At 39.7% G+C, this 21,312-nt stretch overlaps 1 protein-coding gene across 19 annotated transcripts in view; it reads right to left on the bottom strand.

The window, feature by feature from the left end:
* HDAC9 (histone deacetylase 9) overlaps positions 1–21,312 on the bottom strand; it is a 459,669-nt gene that overhangs the window by 141,176 nt on the left and 297,181 nt on the right. For all 19 annotated transcript variants that reach the window (XR_005256087.1, XM_038129895.1, XM_038129893.1 and 16 more), the window contains one exon: positions 7,076–7,253. Coding sequence is in view for 18 of the 19 variants with exons in the window: in XM_038129895.1 (XP_037985823.1) it covers positions 7,076–7,253 (178 nt within the window). In the remaining variant the exon portion in view is untranslated. The remainder of the gene's footprint in view (positions 1–7,075; positions 7,254–21,312) is intronic.

Raw genomic sequence — 21,312 nt, 5'->3', positions numbered from 1 at the left:
CAAGATGAAAATCCCACTATATCATTTAGGTTGGAAAAGACCTCCAAGATCATTGAGTCCAATCTTTGGCCTATCTCCACCTTGTCAACTAGTCAGACCACAGAGTGCCATGAACAGTTGTTCCTTGAAGATCTCCCAGGATGGTGACTCCACCACCTCCGTGGGAAGCTGATTCCCATGCCTGACAACCTTTCCTGGAAAAAAATTCTTCCTGATGTCCAACCTGAACCTGAACCTCCCCTGACGCAGCCTGAGGCCATTTCCTCATGTCCTGTTGCTGTTTGTGTGGGAGAAGAGACCAATCCCCACCTGGCTACAGCCTCCTTTCAGGCAGTTGTAGAGAGCAGTAAGGTTTCCGCGGAGCCTCCTTTCCTCCAGGTTAAACACCCACATCTCACCCAGGTGCTCCTTACAGGAGTCACTTTCTAGGCCCTTCACCAGCTTTGTTGCCTTTCTCTGGACCTAAATTTCTTTTTCTTCTGTGAGACTCTGAATTTTGATTTATGAGTTGAATCTTGTGACACCAATAAAGCAAAGATTATTTATCAAGAAATTATATTAATATATGAAATTAACTGTAAAGAAGAAGGGTAATTGGATGATGTCTTTTGAAAGATTTTATGGCTAGAAAAAAAAGCCTTACTGAATCACTTGTTTTCTCTTTCTCTAGTGGGTAAAGTTAGTTAAAGCTGTTAACCTATATACAACAAGAAAATGTTATGCATAGAAGTGTAAAGAATATAATTTAGAGAAACCGTTAAAAATAAATTACGAAATGGCAATGGCACTCTGCAGTTTTACTGCTTAACTAATACTATATTAATTCCAGATCTCAAAGTATATCAAATAAATGTTTCAGAGAGTTGAAACAGTGGCAGCCAGAGTCCTTTTTCATTAAAAAGAAAAGTTCCACCCACTACTCAATTAGGATCAAATCCTGTTGTTTGACTGCAAGTGCAAGGTACCTTTTGAATTTTCTATGGTCATTTATGCAAGGACAGAACAGCTTTATACAAAAAAAAAAAAAAAAAAAAAAAAAAGCTATCAATATCACATTGCTCTGTAGCTGTGTATTGGGAGCCAAAGGGAAATTTTAGTGAGTAGGCTCAAGCTAAATTCAATTTTCAAGGCTTTCAAACCAAGTCTGAAACACTGAAAAATGATTTTCTGTATTTACTTGTTCTTTGCATTTCTCCTAGACATGTCTGGAACAAAAATTATTTTCCTTACCCCTATGTGGACCATTTTCATTTGGGAAATATTTGGCTTTTTTTCTTTCCCTTACAGTTGAAAGGGACTCAAATTAACTATTTCTCCAAGCTGCAATACTGGGAATTCAAAACATTTTATGTGCCACCATTACTGGGGATGCCAGCACGGTTCTGGGAAAATTGTATTCTCCTGCTACTGAATACAAAATTAAAGTCCAGATTCAACAAAATTCTCAACACCACCTTTATTTAACAAAGTTCTCTAATGGGTATTGAACATCAATAAAGTCTTTAAAAGCTCTTCTGAATGAGAGCCTGTGTACATCGTGGGTGATTCAAAGTTAAGTTTCTGAGATAATTCAGTTAGAAGCCAGCCAGAAGTTATACTGCTCTAGAAATATTTATGCTGCCATATTTCTTAGCTCATGCATTTTAGAACTGATCCTTTGGGATCTTGGTATTTAAGCCAAAATGAGAATACCCTTATGTTAAGCATAAGGAGAATGCAAATACAATACCTAACTGCAGCATGACTAAGTTTATGCTAAATGATTATCTAGCAAACATAATAGTTCATTAGCAATACATTTTTTTAATTTACTTTCTTGTTCTGTTTTCTTTTAAAGAAAGAAAGAACCAGTGAAAACCTGGAGCTCATAAGCTAATGCAGCTTAAAATATTTGCTGGCATTGTCAAAGCAGTTAATAATTTCCTTTCTCTGCAGTTCCTCACTGCTCTATCATCAGGTCTTGTAAGTTACTTGGAAGTTTGCACACAAAAAAGTGCATGCTCACGTACCTCACTTTCCTTTTCTTGGCACTCACAGTTTTAATTTCTGCAGGCTGTCGGCTATTCAGCTTGTCCAGTTTGGCAGTGGCCATTATACCAACAGATAAGAAAACGTTTCCTCCCATCCCCCGACCCACCGGGAAGCTGTTTATGTGCTAACTGTACAGGCATCAGGACTTTCAGAAGCTTTCAGGTAAGACAGGCTGTTACATCAAATGGATTTGGATAGAAACACTTGTTAAACATTAAGAAAAATTAGCTGAAAGTTGAAAGTTACTTCTACCTGCCATTCTTTCAATTCACTTTTTATTCTTCTTATTTGAATAGTCCGAATAGAAATTAATGGAAACTATATTTCTAAATAAAAACCATATTTCTATGTTTTTGTTATACAGAGTCAGGTGTAATAATAACACTTTTATTTCCTGTATCAGGGTTGCAACCAATTTTGAAGTGAAACACTAAAACTGTGTATTCAGAATGCCTCCTCTGGTTGACAAAAACTTATTTTCTTAGCACTTTTCCAGAAACAGAATATAACTAAAAGTGGAATTTTATTGTATGTGAGGTTTTTTGTCTGAATCACAAATCAGTTTAATAAGGCTGGGTCAGTATTGCATGGCAGAAGCATCTGCTCCAAACTTTTAAATACCAAGATATTCATACCACTGAGTGTAAAATTTGTTTCTAGGAGGATTAATTGACTTAAGAAAAGACTGAAATATATGTTTTCATTTATTGCAAGCATTTAAATTGATTTAGGATGTGCAAGTGATTCAGATGTGTGGCTGCTGGTCATACAGCACATGTGCTTGGTACAATACCAGAATGCAGCAGTAGAGCTTACTGCTAAAAATAGCCTGTAGGATTTCCCTAACAGGATTCAGCCAATAATCTCCCCACCCCCACACTGAAAAAAAAAAAAAAACAAAAAAAAAACAAGAAAGAAGAAGAGAGGGAAACAACTGTTTTCAATTGCAGACTGCTGTGAAATATTAATAAAAGATGGTTATTCTGTCTCTCCAGAACAAATGCCTACAGCCAGATTCTGCTTTCAGATTCCTTGTATAAATCTGAGCAGCTCCACTGAGACTGGTGGATTTATTCTGGATTTACACCAATATTACTGAGGTCAGAATGTGGCCCTGAGGACAGATGGGAGTGGTGCCACCACTGAACCATATAATGATAGGGGACACAGGACAAAAGAAACTGAATTTGCTTTAAGTCAGTAAAAACCAAGATTTTCCTGGTGGGGAGCTCCCTAACACTCATTCATTTCCAAAATGCTTTATTCGGGTTGGTTTCTTTTAATAATATTTTAAACAGAGGGGAGAAAAAGAGACCTAAAAATCATTGGCTAACAGCATGCTTTGAAGAAGATTAATTGCCCTGGAGAATACCAGTACCAATAGGAAAACCCAAGGGAAGAATATCTAATAAATTATTCCAACAAAAATTCTGAACTAAATAATGTCAAGTATTCTGTAAACTGCCTAAATGAAAATTAAGTGGACTTTATTTTTTTTCACCTTTAACTCATTATCTTGTGCATATACTGTGTATATATTGCTTAACTCTCACAACAATCACTGTTCTGATTCCCTTTCAGATATTTGGCTAAAAGCATTTTTTATCATGACTCACAAAAATGTAGGCTCAGTTTGATGCCCTGTAATAATCTGCTACAACTGTTTTCCTCCTAACATTTTTTCTCTTCCAAGAATATATTGTCTTTAAATAGGGGGAAAAAAAAAACCCTAACAGTAAATAATAACTCAAGGCAGGGACATGTTATTACATTAATTTCTAGAGTCTGAATTTGCCCTTGCTTTATGATGGACCAGAATTTTCTCCCTTTCCACACACCCATTCCTTCCTTCCATGCTTTTACAAATAGTAGTGTATTGCAACTGCTGTGGACAGTGGCTGGTTGCATCTTGTGCTCTCTTAAGGGAGAAAATCATAGAACCAAAGGATAGCTCAGGTGGGCAGGGACCTCCAGAGGTTTGTAGCCCAACTCTGCTCAGAACAAGTCAGCACTATGATCAGACCACATTCCTCAGGATTTTGATACTAAAGGATTTTCTAAGAGCCATATAAGAATAAATAAAAACTGGGTCTGAGTTTCTTTCTTTCAAGTGATCAATGAATAAATGCTAGGGTACCATCCAAAACCAGGAAATAGTATGCACAGATAAATTCATTCTATACCATAACATCCCATATGTTAATAATACATAGATTGTTTTGGGTTTGGTTTTTTTTTTTTTCTCTCACAGAAACAGTATTAGAACTGTTGATGTTGCAAACTCTGTTCATTGTCACTCCAAAGGTATCAATCTCATAACATAAAAAATAGCTCCATTTTTTAATGTACTCAAAAGCTGGAGTGATAAAGGTTACATGTGCAAGTCTGTAAGCCTAGACACATGTTAGAGAAAGAGATTTCTTTAAGCAGAAAGGAAAGGCTTAACTGTGAATGCAGAGCTATATGCTCTGCAAGACCTGGTCAATCAGCTGGGGGTACTGGCTATTAGCCTAGATACAGCTTGCAAGCAGGTGCAGCACCACACTGTCAATACCTAGAGGATATAAAAGCACTGAGGGTACAGAGCAGAGGTGGAGAAAAGCATAAAGTTGTAGGGCAGATGAAAATAGAAGGATTTAATTTTTTTTCAGTGATGTGTAGAGATTATTACCTTAAATGAGCAGTGAATGGGGGAAAAAAGGATTCAGTAAAACAAGAATCAGGGATTCAATAAAAAAGATGTTTCATATTTTGGAAAAGGAATTCAGTGGACTGATAATCTCAGTTGCAATAAATTGGCCTTCCTTCCTTCCTTCCTTCCTTCCTTCCGCCACTTCCGCCACTTCCTTCCGCCACTTCCTTCCGCCACTTCCTTCCTTCCTTCCTTCCTTCCTTCCTTCCTTCCTTCCTTCCTTCCTTCCTTCCTTCCTTCCTTCCTTCCTTCCTTCCTTCCGCCACTTCCGCCACTTCCTTCCGCCACTTCCTTCCTTCCTTCCGCCACTTCCTTCCTTCCTTCCTTCCTTCCTTCCTTCCTTCCTTCCTTCCTTCCTTCCTTCCTTCCTTCCTTCCTTCCTTCCTTCCGCCACTTCCTTCCGCCACTTCCTTCCTTCCTTCCGCCACTTCCTTCCGCCACTTCCTTCCTTCCTTCCTTCCTTCCTTCCTTCCGCCACTTCCTTCCTTCCTTCCTTCCTTCCTTCCTTCCTTCCTTCCTTCCGCCACTTCCTTCCTTCCGCCACTTCCTTCCTTCCTTCCGCCACTTCCTTCCTTCCTTCCGCCACTTCCTTCCTTCCGCCACTTCCTTCCTTCCGCCACTTCCTTCCTTCCTTCCTTCCTTCTGCCACTTCCTTCCTTCCGCCACTTCCTTCCTCTCTCTTTTTCTCTCTCTCTCTTTCCACTGGTGTTCATGTAGCAATTACTAAAAGGGTAAATTTTGACTCTCTGCCTAATCTGACTGTGGCATTTCCACTGCTGAACCTATCAGGTTTCTTTGTGTCACATCTCGAGCCCTTTATGCCAGGGATGTCCCGTTCCCATCACCATCTCCATTCAGTGTTTGTTGTGCACAATTTCATTCCTTCTCTTATTTTTCCATCTCAACTTCACACTTTCTTTCTTGATTAGTTCCACTAATGCCACAAGTCCACAGATCTATGTAACCCCCTTGACCCTACTCCCCTCACTGGGGATTATAAAAGGAGGTGTCAGTAAACCTTAGCAATCAGGCTGAAGCAGCAGCTTTTTGAAAGGGACTGGAGATTTTTTTTTTTTTTTAAACTGCAGTTTTTTTTTAAAGGGACAGTGAGGCCTACACACAGTGAGCTCATGAGCTCACTTCTGGTGTGCTCTGCAAATCTTAGAATGAGTTTATAATGTTTTGGGGACTCTGTAAATACAACTAGACATACAGTGGTCTGGTTTAGGAATCCTGTCTATACATGGCTCTTCTTTTTGAAGAAACTCATGGAAAATGAATTAGTATGTTTGTTTCTGTACAACCCAAATGTTTGTTACCCAGCAGTAATAAGACATTTTTGCTTGTGCCGAGGTCACATTCTCATTGGAAAGATGGGAGCTTACTGTCTCACACAATTACATACAATGCCCATTAAGGACTCCATCCTTAATAAACTCATGGTCATAGCCTGAAAAAATCCAAACTTTCAGGGCATGGGAAGTTCTGCCAGCTGAAGGAAATATACTTCTGGCAAAAACCTTCATAAACAGTGACTGCAAGTATTTCTTTCCCCCTCTTTTATTTTTCTTTGTGCACAAAGTGAATCTTCACTTCTGACCATATTTTAATGTGATACTGACATTCAGGCTTTTACAAAGATGGACCCTCATGCAAGGTTAGATTACCCACAATAAGAAATGAGGTTTTTGTGGTCGTTTTCCTTCCTTTGACTGAAGATTTTTGAGATTCTAATCACTTTTCTTTGGATAGCCCTTGCTCCCTGAGCGACTGGAATGCCCAGGACCTAAGCCTGCCTCTGTAGACTCCACACAGCGGTTGAATGACACAGAAGTTGTAGCCATCAGCACTTAATCATGCCTACAGCTTTGCTCTTTCTGTAGAGAAAGAGACCTTGAAGCAAAGACTGATTTGTCTCACTGCTTTGACTTCATCAAAGTCAGATGAAGACTTTGAGAATTACATCACAGTTTTCCTCCTTCTGGTGGTCTTTCTTCAACTTATTGGTGGTCTCTTTACAAAACAGGCAACAAGAACACAAAGAAAAGAACCAGAGAATAGAGAAATGAAAGAAAAAGCTATAGATGACTTAAAGGCACCAAAAATGCACCTGTTTCTGTATTGCTAGAGCTAGTCAATGATAATAATTTATGACTGCGTGAATATTAACCCTGTGATTTATCAGCTGCACTGGTTGAGTTGGTGCCAGTATAGCATCATAAAACAGAGGAGCAATAGGGCTAAAACTGAACGCATTGCTGCAGGAGGTATTTGAGGTATTTAAGTCTGTTGATCCCACATGAACAAATGCATTTGCCCTGCCTATTAAAACCAATCTTTAGGAAACCCTACCAGTTGTGTAGACATGCTGGCTGGGCTGGTCCATGTCTGGGTGAGGTAATGTGGAGTCAGTGGGGGAAGATGGGGTCCTGGAAAGTGGTCGATGTTTATCTGATCCTGCCATGCCAACTGTAGCCATCTGAGCCTGGTAGATTTGCAACTGGTGGACATGCCGATGTGCCAGGAACTCCTGTTTCCAAGAAAACAGCACAGTAGAAAGAAATGTGAGATGGGATCAAGTAAAACACTGAGGGAAACATGTCAACAAATTAAGTTCATTAGGTCAGGGCTGTAATAAACAGTGGGGACCCCCACCCCCCAACTTGTACCTAAGACTCACTCAATAAATCCATTCAACAGATGTTTTCACGCTGACAGTGTGGGCTACTGACTTTGCTGGAGAGTAGGTGATGGCAGGCAACCTGTCAGTTCTCCCTGACAGGAAAAACAGCTTCACATGCAAAGGCTTATAAAAGAAAAAGTTTTTCTAATATTTGAATACATAATATGATATTAAAACATGCATTCTATGACCATACAGAAATAGAATTTAAATTTTCCCACAGAACTGAAAGTGAAAAGTGATGTTCTTACTACTCAGTACCAAATGCACTGAGCAACTGAGAGTCAAGTTTCTACAGTTAACTCAGTTCCCAGAGCTCCCTGGAAAGTAGCAATGATTTGCATATGAGTTTTTACAAGTTGTTTAGAAATTCAGGAATTGTTATGTGAGATCCCACTTAGGAATCATCTCTTTTTGTCATAACTTCTGCTGGCTGTAGGCAGAGGCAAACACTTCAGGGAAATAGGCAGGTGTGAAAAGAGTATAACAGAGTAGAAAAGAAGATTTTCTCTTCTGTTTTGTCAACAGATGGTCACTTTTGCTGACATGGCAAAGGCTAAAACTCTGTGAAGACAGTAGGAACCTGGCTCACTCCACAGAGTAGGATTGCTTCTCAAACCCTTTCCTTTCTGCTTTTCTTTTTCCTGTACGTATAGTCCCAGAACCTCAACCAAAAGTAGATGCAATAGAAATATTTTCAAACCACTTAATATGAATGCAGCTGAAATTCACACTTGTGACATACTACTGCAGGCTCTGTTTATCCTCACCTGGGCTCAATATACATAAATGAAGGAATACATACATACATATATATATATATATGTGTGTATGTGTGTGTGTGTGTGTGTGTGTGTGTGTGTGTGTGTGTGTGTGTGTGTGTGTGTGTGTGTGTGTGTGTGTGTGTGTGTGTTTGTGTGTTTGTGTGTGGCTTTTTTTTTAATAAACCCAGTAACAATTAGCTTTGCTGGGTGTGGTTGCTTGGGACAGCAGCTCGGAGGCCTGGCTTGGTTAAGGAGAGATTTCTGGCTGCTCAGAGAGGTGAAGCTGAGTTCAGGCTGTGTGGGAAGGCAGGTGGGAGTACCCCAGCCCATCACACACTGCAAAATAAATCGGCAGCTCATAGGATGTGAGAATGTCTACCCTGCATGTTATAAAAGAGACCTTTATGCAAACAAGTGCTCATCAATAACAGCTGAAATGAGAACAAATGCTTTCAAAGGCAGCCCCAAAACCCACATTAATATCTAGGGTCACTACTTCAGTGCAATGACATAAGGTCATGGGAAAGGTAAAGCACCTGGGACCTTGTCATAAGTGAATAAATGAAGAAAAAACATATGAGTAAGCAAAAAGAGGTTTTAAAAGAATTGTCTTGTTTTAGAGTCATTGAACCATTTCCCTTCCTTTAAATATAGTCCCCAAATTTTCTTATAGTTTTTTTTAATGTACAATGACAGGATAGTGTTGCATATTCCAGGAAATATCTTGAGCTATCTGAAGAGGTCTATGTATCCATCTATGAACATAATGAAACTTAACATTCGGGAATTTTTTCCTGAAATCTCTTTGTGCTTGGTTTTGCTAACAATTTTGATTGTGATAAATTTTCAGAGGAGATTTTTTATCCTTGTAGGCATACGCATCTTTTACAACATTTTCTGGGAGTGTACGTGATTGGACATGAGTGAAGAATGCATGGACACTATTGTGTTGAATAATCTCCCTGTGGAGAACAGAAGTAGATACATTTCTTTGTGAGAATTTAGCATTCACTTTCCTCAATGCTGGCTTGGTGGTCAATAAAGTAGGCACAGGAGGCATTTTACTATCTGTGGCATGATTGCTCCCTGCATCCTAGGATCAAGTGATGGCAGCAGCACTGTCTGTCTGATGCTCATGTATTCACAATCTCCTGTCTACTCTTCTAAACGCCCAGCTGAAGAGTTTGGAAGAAGCCAAACTCCTGCCTGCAGGAGCCATTCATGGCAGAGAATGTTGCTGCCAGACAGGAAAACAGTGGAACACTGGTATTTCTGCTGCTCTCCTCAACTTATAGGTTGCCTTCATTGCATTAATTAAATAGCTGCTGTCTGTGTAACTCTTTGAGCAAGGGAATTTCTGATATATCTTCCAATGTTCATACTAACCATTGATAATTCATTAATTGAGTTCACTTTTCTGATAAACATTAGAGTACAGAAGACAAAGGGATTTGTTCCCTATTGGAATGTTTTTCAAGCTAGTAAAGGTGCACCAGCAGATTGTGGTAGTCTTCATCAAAATTATTACTTAAACATATTTCTTAAAGTCTTGGAAATTCAGCTGTCAATGAGGGCAGATTGATGCTGTCTCTGTTAGGACTTTTTTCAGTGCTAGTCGACTCTGAGCTCTGAGGATTTAGAGCTGCCTTTCTTTTACTTCCAGACCTGAACTTCAATTTTGCAGTATCTGCTCCTTTTTTTAGTGAAGCTGCAAGTTTTCCATTCAGTCACTATCTAAAACATAATCTTTCCAGGTTTTCAATCTAAAAAATGTCAATTTAAGTGGGCCCTTTTTTGTTGTTTGTTTGGTTTTATTTGTTTGTTTGATTGGTTTGTTTGTTTTGGTGCTCTTGGTTAATTTTTGTTGGGTTGTTTGTTTGTTCTGTGTGTTTGGGGTTTTTTTTACAGTGTCTTAAAGAAGAAGAAAAAAAAATCTGGAACATCACAAAAGATAGATAACTTCAGAAGATCTTCCTGTCTGTGCTTCTAAAATAATTTTGTGTTTGTGTCTATGTAGTCAATAGAAACTAATATTTTTTATGCAGATGAACAAATTGAGAATTTTTTTAATATGAATCAATCTGTGTGAACTACATTCCTACCTACATCATACCTAAACTAGATATCTATTTCAGCACTTTGTTGGAGACCAAGAATGCAGCCTATTCTTTTTCTGCTCCATTTACAGGTTAAAGTGTGTCCTGTTTATGTCATTCTCCCCTCCTCAAATGAAACTAGGCACATACTGTGTTTGACATATGTTTATCAACATAATCTGTTCAGGGAAAGAGAAGAAATTTGTGGAAGGTTCCATGGGCATTGTATGACACCTGCTTTAATTACTGAGGATGCAGAGAACATTTGCCTGTGAAAATCTTTTAAAATTTCTTAAAAGTAGTTTGTCTCACAAGGCTTACACTGAGGCTTACATCCTCTCGTGGCATCCAGATCCTTTAACTGTAATATTACAAACTCTAGACATCAGCAAAGTTTAGACTTGTTTAGATTTAAGTCAAAGTTTTAGGCTAACGTCCTGATTAGGTTTTATTTTACAGACAACAGGCACTCATGAAATACATAATTTTTTTCCAGCCACCTACATATTTATGCTGTAAGCATTTCTGATATTCTGAGTCACAGACAAGTGGATTAATGCAATGAGTAATGTGGATAATCAACACACTTATCTGGCTCCCCAAATGCCCACCTGGCCTCTGGAAGGGATTAAAGGAACACAATGAATTCATCTTCAGGTTTTATGTGTTACAGCCCTGCAAACACATGTCCGTCTCTCCAGCAATATGACAAAGGCAGTATTTGCACATCTGCAGGGCTAGTGATTTGTGTGAATATATTTGGAGCATTTCTTAGGTAACATGAGCCCTGTCTGCCCGGCATGGAGCTTGCTAGTTCCAGGTGCCTGAGATTAGTTTATTAGTAGAGGCAAGCAATTAGGGCCTCTGCTGGAGCTAGCAGAGGGCCATCCATCCCCTTCCACAGAAACCAGCTCAGGCCCTCAGTAATTATTTTGAGGAGGAATTTTAGAATCAGTATCTAAAGAGAAGATGAGCCTTTTGGGAGTATGGGAGGTAAATATTTGTTGTTTTCCTAGTATTACTCTAAGGTTTGTTTAGCAGGGCTTTGGATTAATTTGGGTTGGTGTGAATATTCCTTTCATGTAGATGTGTGATTTTTACATTTTGGAGTTTAACATTTTGTAAATTCTAAGATTTTAATGAGATCTGCTTACTTATTTCTACTGGCTGTGAGACCTGATAAATCATAAGTACATTTTGTTGGATTATTAGATGGTCTGTGTTGGAGGATAAAGAATAGGTGTGTTTTCCGTATATTAACAGTACTTTGAATGGTTATGTTTTGTGCAGAGGAAAAAAAAAAAGTGGAATTTACTCATAAAAGATTTTTTTTTGCCTCTTAGCAGTCTGGTTTTTAATTTGTTAATATTTAGTTTAGTCACAGCTAAATAAATCCAAAGATTTGTATGTCTGTAGCATAATCCTGCATGTGTATGGGCATATTCACACCTCTCTTCAGGGTTTATGCTTTGGCTTTTTTTCATTGTGGTAGAGAACTTTTTTTTCCTCTTAGGGATAGCAAATTTTACATTTCTTAATTATAAGATTACAACTCTCATATATTTGTGGCCAGGTTTATATTCCTCTGTTGTTGTGCCTTTGGTGCATTCTGCTAAAGTATGAAGTGTGTGCTAATGTCTATAGACTTGTAAAAGTTTTGCCATGTTTTGCCTGTCCTGACTTCCTCTCCCCAAAGACCTTAAGCACTACTAACCTCCCAAATCTTTTCCTCTCCAAGAATTTTTGTGGTCTGTTTGCTAATTTCCACATTATTTTCAGAAAATTACCCAGAGGATGGGTAATTTCCGGATGGGGAAAGCTATATGCAAATGCTTCAGAAAGTTTTGTCCTAGCTAAGGATGAAAACAAGACCTGCTGCCTTTCAGACCTTCCTCTCTACTTCTTTTGAAGGATATTTCTGATGCCTTGTCTTACCCCATGGCTCCTGTTGGAGTAGGACCTGTCCAGACCTTTGTAGCAGCATGGCTACAGAGCAACTTCAGCTCCTGCCAATTGTCTTCTCTACCATCCTCCTAGGCTTTCCACTTTCCTGTTGTAGCTGAATCCAGGGGCTAGCCAGTGACTGCATCCAACAAAAAGTCATCAGCTTGCAGCAAACAGAGCTCAGTCCTGCTTTAAGGTCTCTGTGAAGGCAGTCTTGGCCCAAACTAAGACAGCATTATGCTAAGTCTGACTGAGTCAGAAGTTCTGGTCACCCAGAAACTTCTCCTTCAACCCAGATGTAGTCCTTCAGAAATATCATGCAATATATTAGTATTAATTAATATATTATTTGACCTGGGTTATCGTCAGAAGTGACAGAAAAAAAAAACCATAGAAAGCAATAAATGCCTGTACAAAGGAGTTTTGTTCCTTAGGACAAAAAACTGTGGGTATGTGGAATTTTTAGCAATTTACACAGGAGTTTTGTGAAGTGCTGTTTTGCCTACTGTCCTCAAACAGAAGCGTAACTAGTTGCCTTCAGAAACCAAGCAAAAATAGGTCCTGAGGTCTTCCAAAAAAAAAAGTGTGTGAACAAATGTGAAAGTGTGGGAAAGCTGTCTCTCTGTCAATATATACAACCTAAAATAGAAATTAGTCTGAGATATCCTTGAAAATGAATGTGTTGAGACATCTTTTTAACTGCTCTGTCACTTGGAGAAAACACATCACCAAGAAGCCCTACCAGTTTCTATTTTTGACAAAACCACATGTGCAGCCACCAACTTCCATGGTCATCACTTTCAAAAAACCCCAGTATCACCATCTGAAATATAGTCAACCACAAACCCAGAATCAGCATTTTCATGAAAAGTAAGTAAATTACAAGTATGGTTACAGACACATAGATTGAATAGGTAGAAATGGATTTAGAGTAAGCAAAAGCATAGATGGGAAAAACAGGATAGTTAGCCTCGAGGCATCTGGATATGTTAGGTCACATATTGTCAGGATGTTTATAGAATTTGGATTTCTATTGCTGTAATCCAAGGAGCACAGTGTTGACTAGCAAATAGGTAAACAGAAATGAAGTCTTATCAACTGAATCTTAGGTGCAGATACAGAGCAGTGGGATGGAAGCTATAACCCAAAACTGCCTGGAGTCTCAGGCAGAGATTTGCCTTGGGCAGCAAGCTGCTTTTCACAGCAAAATAAGCCCATGCCCTGTGCCTTCCCCTTGCCTTCTGAAGGACTGTGGAATGGCTTATTCCAGCTGCTGCCAAGGTAGAGCTCAGTACTTAGACTGGTCCTACTGCAGTGACAGCCCAAGGAATCACCCTCAACCAGGGTTTTGTTTCCTCCTCGGTTCCTGGAGCTGCAGAGCTGCTGCTGTAGAAGTCCCTGTCCCTCTCCTACCATCCTTCCCTTCTAGCTCAGGAGTGCCTTTGGGGTGACAAAAAATGTTATAAAAATTGCAACACTTTTAGGCCATGAAATAGGGGAAGAGCAAAGACTCTTAATGGGATAACAAGAGTGTGCCCCTTTATTGAGACACACAGGAGAAGATGCATTTTGAATATGGGGTTGCATGGCTAAATGTGAAAGTCCAGGCTGGAGTCACACCCCTTGCCTCTGGCTGTGACCCTTGCCTCTGTGACCCATGCAAGTGAGGAATCAAGGTGGTCACAGGGTTTGAGAAGTTTTCAGCTATCTTTGTTAAGAAACATGAACCAAGCAGTCATTATGTTGAAGCCTGGCTTGATTAAGAAGAAAGGAATTATGGGAGTGACAGAAAAGGTTGTCCTAAAGTCAGAGCACTTTACTGGAGGGAAATTCCAGGAGTCCAGCTGTGCTGCTGGATTCGCTCCTGGTTCCTGCTCCTGTGAGACCTGCCTTCTCTGCTCCCAACATTGGCAGGTACTTGACTTCTGTCACTCCTGCTAAAGTGCTGACTGCAGTGTGCACAGCACTCATCCAAAGAAAATGCAGCACCTCCTCAAAAGCTTCACTCCTGGCTGAATCTTTTCCTTTCTTTCTGACTCTCCCAGATACTTAATACAAATGTATAAATAATTGGGGGTACAATAAAGGGGAAAAATAGACCACCTGAACACCTGAATATCTTGTTGGTTTTTTTTTTGTGTTTTTTTTTTGGTTTTTTTTTTTTGGTTTTTTTTTGTTTTTTTGTTCTTAAGGAAACCTCTGAAGAGGTTTCTCGGTTTCTCGTTACTTTGTTGCTTTTACTGAAAAAACATGAATTTCCAGAAGTCACTTTGTGCTTTCCAAAAAAATAGAATGCAGGGAAGAATGAATGCAAGAGGAAAATACAATTGTTCACATGTCTTGCCCTAACTTTCAGTATTAGCAAGTATTTTCTTCTTTTACTTTGATATGAAGAATAAATAGGCTCTGTCACAACATTTAATGGTTACAATCACCTAATCCTAGTAGCTTTTTGAAATCAATAAGTTGATATGTTGGCCAAAACTGATGAATGATAACATCAGCTGTCCCACATGTTTCATTGCTCTTGGAAATGCCACCTAACTCTCTTCAAATTGGCAAATCAGTTTGGTGATACTTTATGCAGATAGTTTCAACCGCTTCCATTTTTCTGCTCTTCATCAGAACTACTTTTTGTAGCAGACTTGTATGATTTATTTTTAAGTGAAAAATCATTACTTTGGCCTTCACACAGAAAAATAATATTTTCCAGGCTAAATTCATTAGCATTCCTGAAGATCTGTGTTTTCTGCATATTTCAACAGATTCTGCTTTGGTTTTATAGACAATTCTTCTGAGTTCAGGTTTTATTGTAGAATTAATGAAAATTACTTGGATCTGACATATAAAGAGAAAATCTTGGAAAACCCTGCTCTTCAACATAGAGTTGAGACACACTAACACATCACACTAACACATGCCTAAGTATAAAATCATGAGGGTGTACAGATACCTCCTCACTTGTGTGGAGGTACAGTGAGGTCAGAATGGGGAACACCAGTGGACCATATGGTCAGCAAATATTAGAGCCATCACTGGGGTGTTTGACCAACTCTGTTCTCTCTCTATAGAGTGTGCAGGTCATTGTATCTAATGCACAAGGCTGGGGGGTGAATAGATTTAGAGCAGCCCCACCAAGAAGGACTTGGGGTGCTGGTGGATGAGAGGCTGGACATGACCCAGAAATTTGCACTGCCAGCCCAGAAAGCCAAATGTGTCCTGGGCTGCATCCCAGGCAGTGTGGCCAGCATGGCAAGGGAGGGGATTCTGCCCCTCTGCTCTGGTCAGGTGAGACCCCAGCCACAGTGCTGCTCTGGGGTCCCAGCACAGGAAGGACAGGGACCTGTTGGAGTGTATCTAGAGGAGGGCTGCCACGATGATCAGAGGGCTGAAGCACCTCTCCTGTGAGGAAAGGCTGAGACAATTGGGATTGTTTAGCCTGGAAAAGAGATGGCTTCAGGGTGAGTTAATTGCAGCCTCCCAATAACTGGAGAAAGCCTACAAGAAAGATGGAGAGGGGCTATTCACAAGAGCATGTAAGAGCAACAGGGAATCGCTTCAAGTTGAAAAAAATGTAAGTTTAGATTTGCTATCAGAAAAAAACTCTTTACTGTGAGGGTGGTGAGCCACCAGAATAAGTTGCACAAAATTGCAGATGCACCATCTGTGGGTATGTTAAAGGCCAGGTTGGATGGGGCTCTGAACAATCTGGTCTAGAGGAAGAAGTCCTTCTCCACGGCAGGGAGTTTGGAACTAGATGACCTCTATGCTCCATTTCAACGCAAGCCATTCTGTGGGTCTGTGACTTTTACACTCTGAAGACTTCAGAGAGATATATTGCCAAATCTCACACCTTACTTCAATGTGGTTAAAATGCCCACAGACTTCCTTTCTCCAACACATATGTAGTAAGAAATAGATTTTCTTGAAAAATTGTCTATGTACACACATACATCTGCAGATAAGATATTTTAAAAACATTTTTCTCTCTTCAGTGCAGTGCTCTACTACACTTTTCAGATTTTGGAATGCAAGGAAATAGTGATATACAGGGAAATGGTGATATAACTTGAGATTACAAAATATAGCATTTGAATATAGGAAGTATGCTGCGGATGGAAAAAGAAACTGTCACAAAAATCCTTTCAGATCTTTTCTGTGTACTTAGAGTTTTACATAGTTGAAGAATGCTCTATGTATTTGTAGAATAAATATATTTTTGCAACAAACAAGTACAGCTTGTATTTTTTTAGTTTTATTTGAGATAAGATCAATTTATTTGTAATTTGAACAAAAATTGAACTGAACATCAAAAGATTACTTACAATTATTTCCCACTTTGTTTTCTCAGCCTAGGGTTTGCTGCTTTTAACAAGTGGGAGAATTGTCAGAGTGGGTAGGTTTAAAATGGAGGGAAAAATCCTTTTGTTTGCTGATTTAGGAACAACTAGAGGGTTAAAAAGAAACAAGGAAAATGTTATGTGCTAGCACAGCACAGATTGTATAATGCAGACTGCAAGATAATTATGCAATTTCTTATCCCTTAAATAAACCCCAAAACTTAAAATGCAAAAGTAACTTTCAGTAGATACCATGTTACCTGTTCTGTTTCATGGAAAAGATAAATTTTGTGCAACTTATTCCAGTGGCTCTTTTTTTTTTTTTTTTTTCCAGAGGATAGCTGCTTAGTATTTAGAATTACTGTCTCTTTTTTTTTTTTAAAGGCCAGCTGATATAGTGGTGTCTCAATTCATATGTTGGGGAAGGCAGCCCTGAAGATCAGTTCCATTACTGGTGAAGTCTCTTAAAACACCTCCCTAACTGTGGTCTGAGGGCAGCTTGGGAGGACATCCACGTGCTGGAGATTATCTTGGAGTTAGTGGCTGAGCAGGAAGGCCAGAAGCAGTGGGAAAGAGGCAGATGGGCCAGCTGGGATGCACAAATACAGCATCCTGAGAGCTGTGTGGGTGCAGTCCACGAGCAGAGGCCTTCCAGTAACTCAAAAGGAAGGACCTGGCAGTCAGTGGAGAGGGCAACCCCCTCCAACCATAAGTTTTAAAATATTCAGCTCTGGTTTGGATTATTTACACAGATGTAAGTCTAGATAAACTAGAGGGGAACAAAAGAAGTTTATTGTGGGTTTTCACTGGGATATCTCAGAGAAGGATTTGTCACTTCAATAGCTGCATCTTAAAGCACAGCCCACAAAGGAGGGAGACAGAATTCTTGCAGCCACACAACACTCATAAAAAATATATACTGGAAAATATTGCACCAAATAAATAGCTACAACTTTAACTATATCCAGTGAAACCCTGGAGGACAGAGTGGAGGAATCCTGAGAACCAGTCAAAGCAAAATGTTAATTCTAATTGTTGTATTTAGTCATCCTTGTGTTGTGACAAGTTTGTTATTATGCAGATTTCCTACCTGCCACCTTCTATGGGAGGATTTTACCAAGTGAAGTTATGCAGACAATTCCCCTTGCTTCTTACCTCTTTATTCGTAATTATGTTGGCCCTGTGTTCACTCAAGATAACATTATAGCTGTCCCCAAATGCTCTCCATTTGGGGCCTGTGACAAACGAAATCTTTCAGTGCCTGGAATATTTTTTTTTCCTCTGTTGCAGAAGTGTAGCTATTAACATGCTGAAAACAAAGCTGTGCTTGTTTATTGTCTGACAGTGGATGAGTAGGTGTTACGTATTTTCACTGGTATAATTTTGTAAATGTCCTTTTTTTTTTTTCTTCAGAGAGATATATAATGGAATATATTGTCCTTAAGGTTTTTTTTGTAATTTTTGTTTTTGTTAGGAATGTTATCTTTCCTGCTCGGTAATAAATTTTATATATATGATGCATATATAAATATGCCTTGCATGATACTATCCTATTAGAGATTATAATGAAAATAATCTGTAATTCATTTGCTACATAGAGAGTATTCTTGTGTGGAGAAGCTAAGGTGTAGATGTTACAGATCCAACATGCAGAAGGATTGGAAATCCTGATTTTTAAGTCCTTTCTTTAACTACTGGATCAGTAATAATTGCATTGTATCAATAATATTCTCCATTTCTGGCTTTCTATCTGGTTTGATTATGAAATAATGCAGCACTGTGACTTTCTGTGTTTCTTATTAGAGCCATGGAGGTAAGGTCAGAAGCTGTTTTGGTTTGATGGTGCTGGATTTGATAAAGGATAGGAGAAAGAGGTTGGAGCAACTGACACGGTACAATATCACAGATTTTAGGTACTGCTCAGACAAACTAAAGCATCCCTACTCTAAATCTTAAAGCTGAGTGCAAAAGGGCTCTGAGCAGACTGGGTGAGGAGAGGGAGGCTGATCATCCCTATCACCCACAATGAGGCATTGTGGCAAAGTGGTGAAAGAGCTCATGGAACTCCACAGCTTTTGTGTCTTTGGGGTCATTGTGGTCCTTACTCTTGCTGGGAACATCCAGTCCATTTTCTTACCAACCTCTGGCAGCATTAAACCTACTCAGAGAAACCAGCAGGAAAGGCAGCCACGTAACACGGGTGCACACATCATGATGTGTGTGCACATCGTGCCACAGCTGACCTTCGGGGCCACTGCAAGAGATGTGCTGAGAGTACTTCAAGCAAGGTAGTGCCAAAGCACTGCAAATAGCTGGCACCCCACATCTATGGCATTGCATTCAGAATGGTCTGGAAGCCCTGCTGGCCACAGGGGACCTTCTGAAAAACAATGGATGCTGTGAAATATATCTCAGACAAATATATCTCAGAAATGTATCTCAGACCCTTGGCAGAGCTGCAAAAGTGGGCTGAAAGCTTTGAGGCAGGGTTCAAGGCACTGGGGGCTTCCAGCCCAGTAGTTCCTGTTGGAACTCTACAAGACAAGGCATGTTTGAAGGTTTCTTCCCAGGAACCACAGGGTTTAAACTCGACCTGATTGCAGTATCAACAGATATGCTAAAACCTATGCATTTAGCCTTAAGCTCAACCAGAGAACCTAATGCTGTCCAGAGGCCAAGCCACAGGTGGTGAGCTTCTCAGCTCCTTCCCTCTCTCCCTTTCCAAATCCTCCTCTGACTATGTGTATTGGGGTTTCTCTTTGCTACTCTTGGTACAAAAATGTAATTAGAGCAATAAAACAATAGCAACATCCAAAAAGGGAGAAAATATGTGAGACTAGGGCTGAGCTTTTGACTTTTTTGACAATTTTAGAAATATCCCTGGTTTTCATCATAAAAGTTCAGATTCACATATCCAAGTGGCTCTTTGGCCATTGAAATGTGCTATACATGTGGATATGATTTAATTCATAAGAATCTGATGGCTGCTACCTGGCCTTCTTTGGCTCTTTTCAGTCAGTCTACAGAGAACTTAAAAGACTTTTACGGTACAGTTAGAAATAAGAGACAGGATTGTTTTTCAGTTTTTCTCATGTGTATTGTGAGGCATCAATCTAACCTATAACCAGGTTTGGTTTTTTGTCATTTTTTTCTTCCCCATTTGAGCCCTGGTGACTGTTTCTTTCATATAGCAATATTCACCAGTGTCATAATACAGCACACCCTATATATTATTGCACCCTTAGAAGTTCCTGGGCCTCATTCTTTCTGGGAGAAGGAATCATGAAGTTGCAAGACTTTAGTAAGTTTTTTTCATATAAAACTGTTAATTAGCTGGAGAATTCTGATTTTAGTTACATCCATGAGTTGCTCCAGATACAAAACCCCAGAAAACACTTTGAAAATTTTGGTTGAATATAACTTCAGGTGGAAGCATCTGCTACCTCATTTAATCTCCAGCCTTTTGTGTGTGTGACAGTAAATGGTTACTGAGCTCCCTTTCAGAGCTGGATGTATTTCTGGGCTAATATCTGTAATACCTGGAGATTTGACATAGTACAAAATGTGTTATGTAAAGTTACCCAAGTTGACATGGCCAAAACTCTTCTGAAAACAAAGTTTTGTTACTTGTGCAATGATTGCTAAGAGCAAAATTCATCATGTTACAATGTAAGTAATACACTCCAACTTCGTGTGGCAGGAAGGAAAACACAATGCTAATTTATGAGTAGCTGCCACCTGAAGGCAGTGAGATTTTTGGCCCATTGAATCAAAAAAGACCGAGGGAATACCCGAGGCAAAAGCCAGTTATCATTATATTTTAGTTTCTTTCACTTATTAAACTGTTATGATTTCAACCAAGGAGTTTTACTTTTTTCCCCTGATTTCCCCCACACATCCTAGTGGGAAAGACTGAGCAAGGGGCTTTGTGGTAGTTAGTTGCCAGCTGAGATTAAAGCATGACAAAATCACTTTACCTGGGCATCTGTTGGTGCCTAGGTAACCCTGGCCAGGAGAGGGAATACTGACTGTCCGTGCTGTTGTGGGCAGCGCATTCCCATGGAGGGAGCTTGGGGTGACCAATACACATGCTCTGTGCCTAAACCAGAGGTGTGAGTTGTCTCACCTAGTGCTTGTATTTTAATGAGAAAAAAGGGAGTGAAAAGCCCTGAGCAGGGGCCCGTGGCTGGCTCCTTTCAGCTGTGAAATGTTTGTGTCCCTAGGGGCTCTCTTCTCCCCAGGGGCAGAGGGGGTGTGAGAGCCTCTCCTTTTCATTTAAGAAGGGTTACAGGGCCATGCTGCCGAAAAAGCTGCACCAGGGGCTGAAAGTCCCGAGAGAGGTTTGGGTCAAGTTAGGTTGCTTTGGGAGGATTTGGATCTCTGAAGATGTTTTGTTTTCATTCTTTGAATTAAAATTTAATTTAAGTAATTGGAATACATAATCCGTCTCTGAGGAATGCTGTCCTAATCTTGTCTCTTAGAAGAAAAAGCAGGATTTTCAAATTTTATCTGTTACTGATCAGCTGTATGAGCTAACACCAGTCTTCTAATGTCTCTGAGCCTTTGTGTCACCTTATCTCATCCTGGCTTTATCTCTTCTAGCCATGGAGGTTTCAAGAAGTTTGTCCTTCGCAATGAGAAGTTTCAGTGCTCAACACTAGGGATGCTTGACTACAGTTGTGGAATTAAGGCACATAATACTTAATGAAAACCTACCCCAAAAGTCCTCTTCCTTACTCCCCCCTCCAAAAAAAAAAAATTA

Source organism: Motacilla alba, chromosome 2 (assembly GCF_015832195.1).
Source record: "Motacilla alba alba isolate MOTALB_02 chromosome 2, Motacilla_alba_V1.0_pri, whole genome shotgun sequence".
Classification (NCBI taxonomy): domain Eukaryota; kingdom Metazoa; phylum Chordata; class Aves; order Passeriformes; family Motacillidae; genus Motacilla; species Motacilla alba.
The sequence above is the reverse complement of the archived record's forward strand: the minus strand, read 5'-3'. Positions and strand labels throughout refer to the sequence as shown.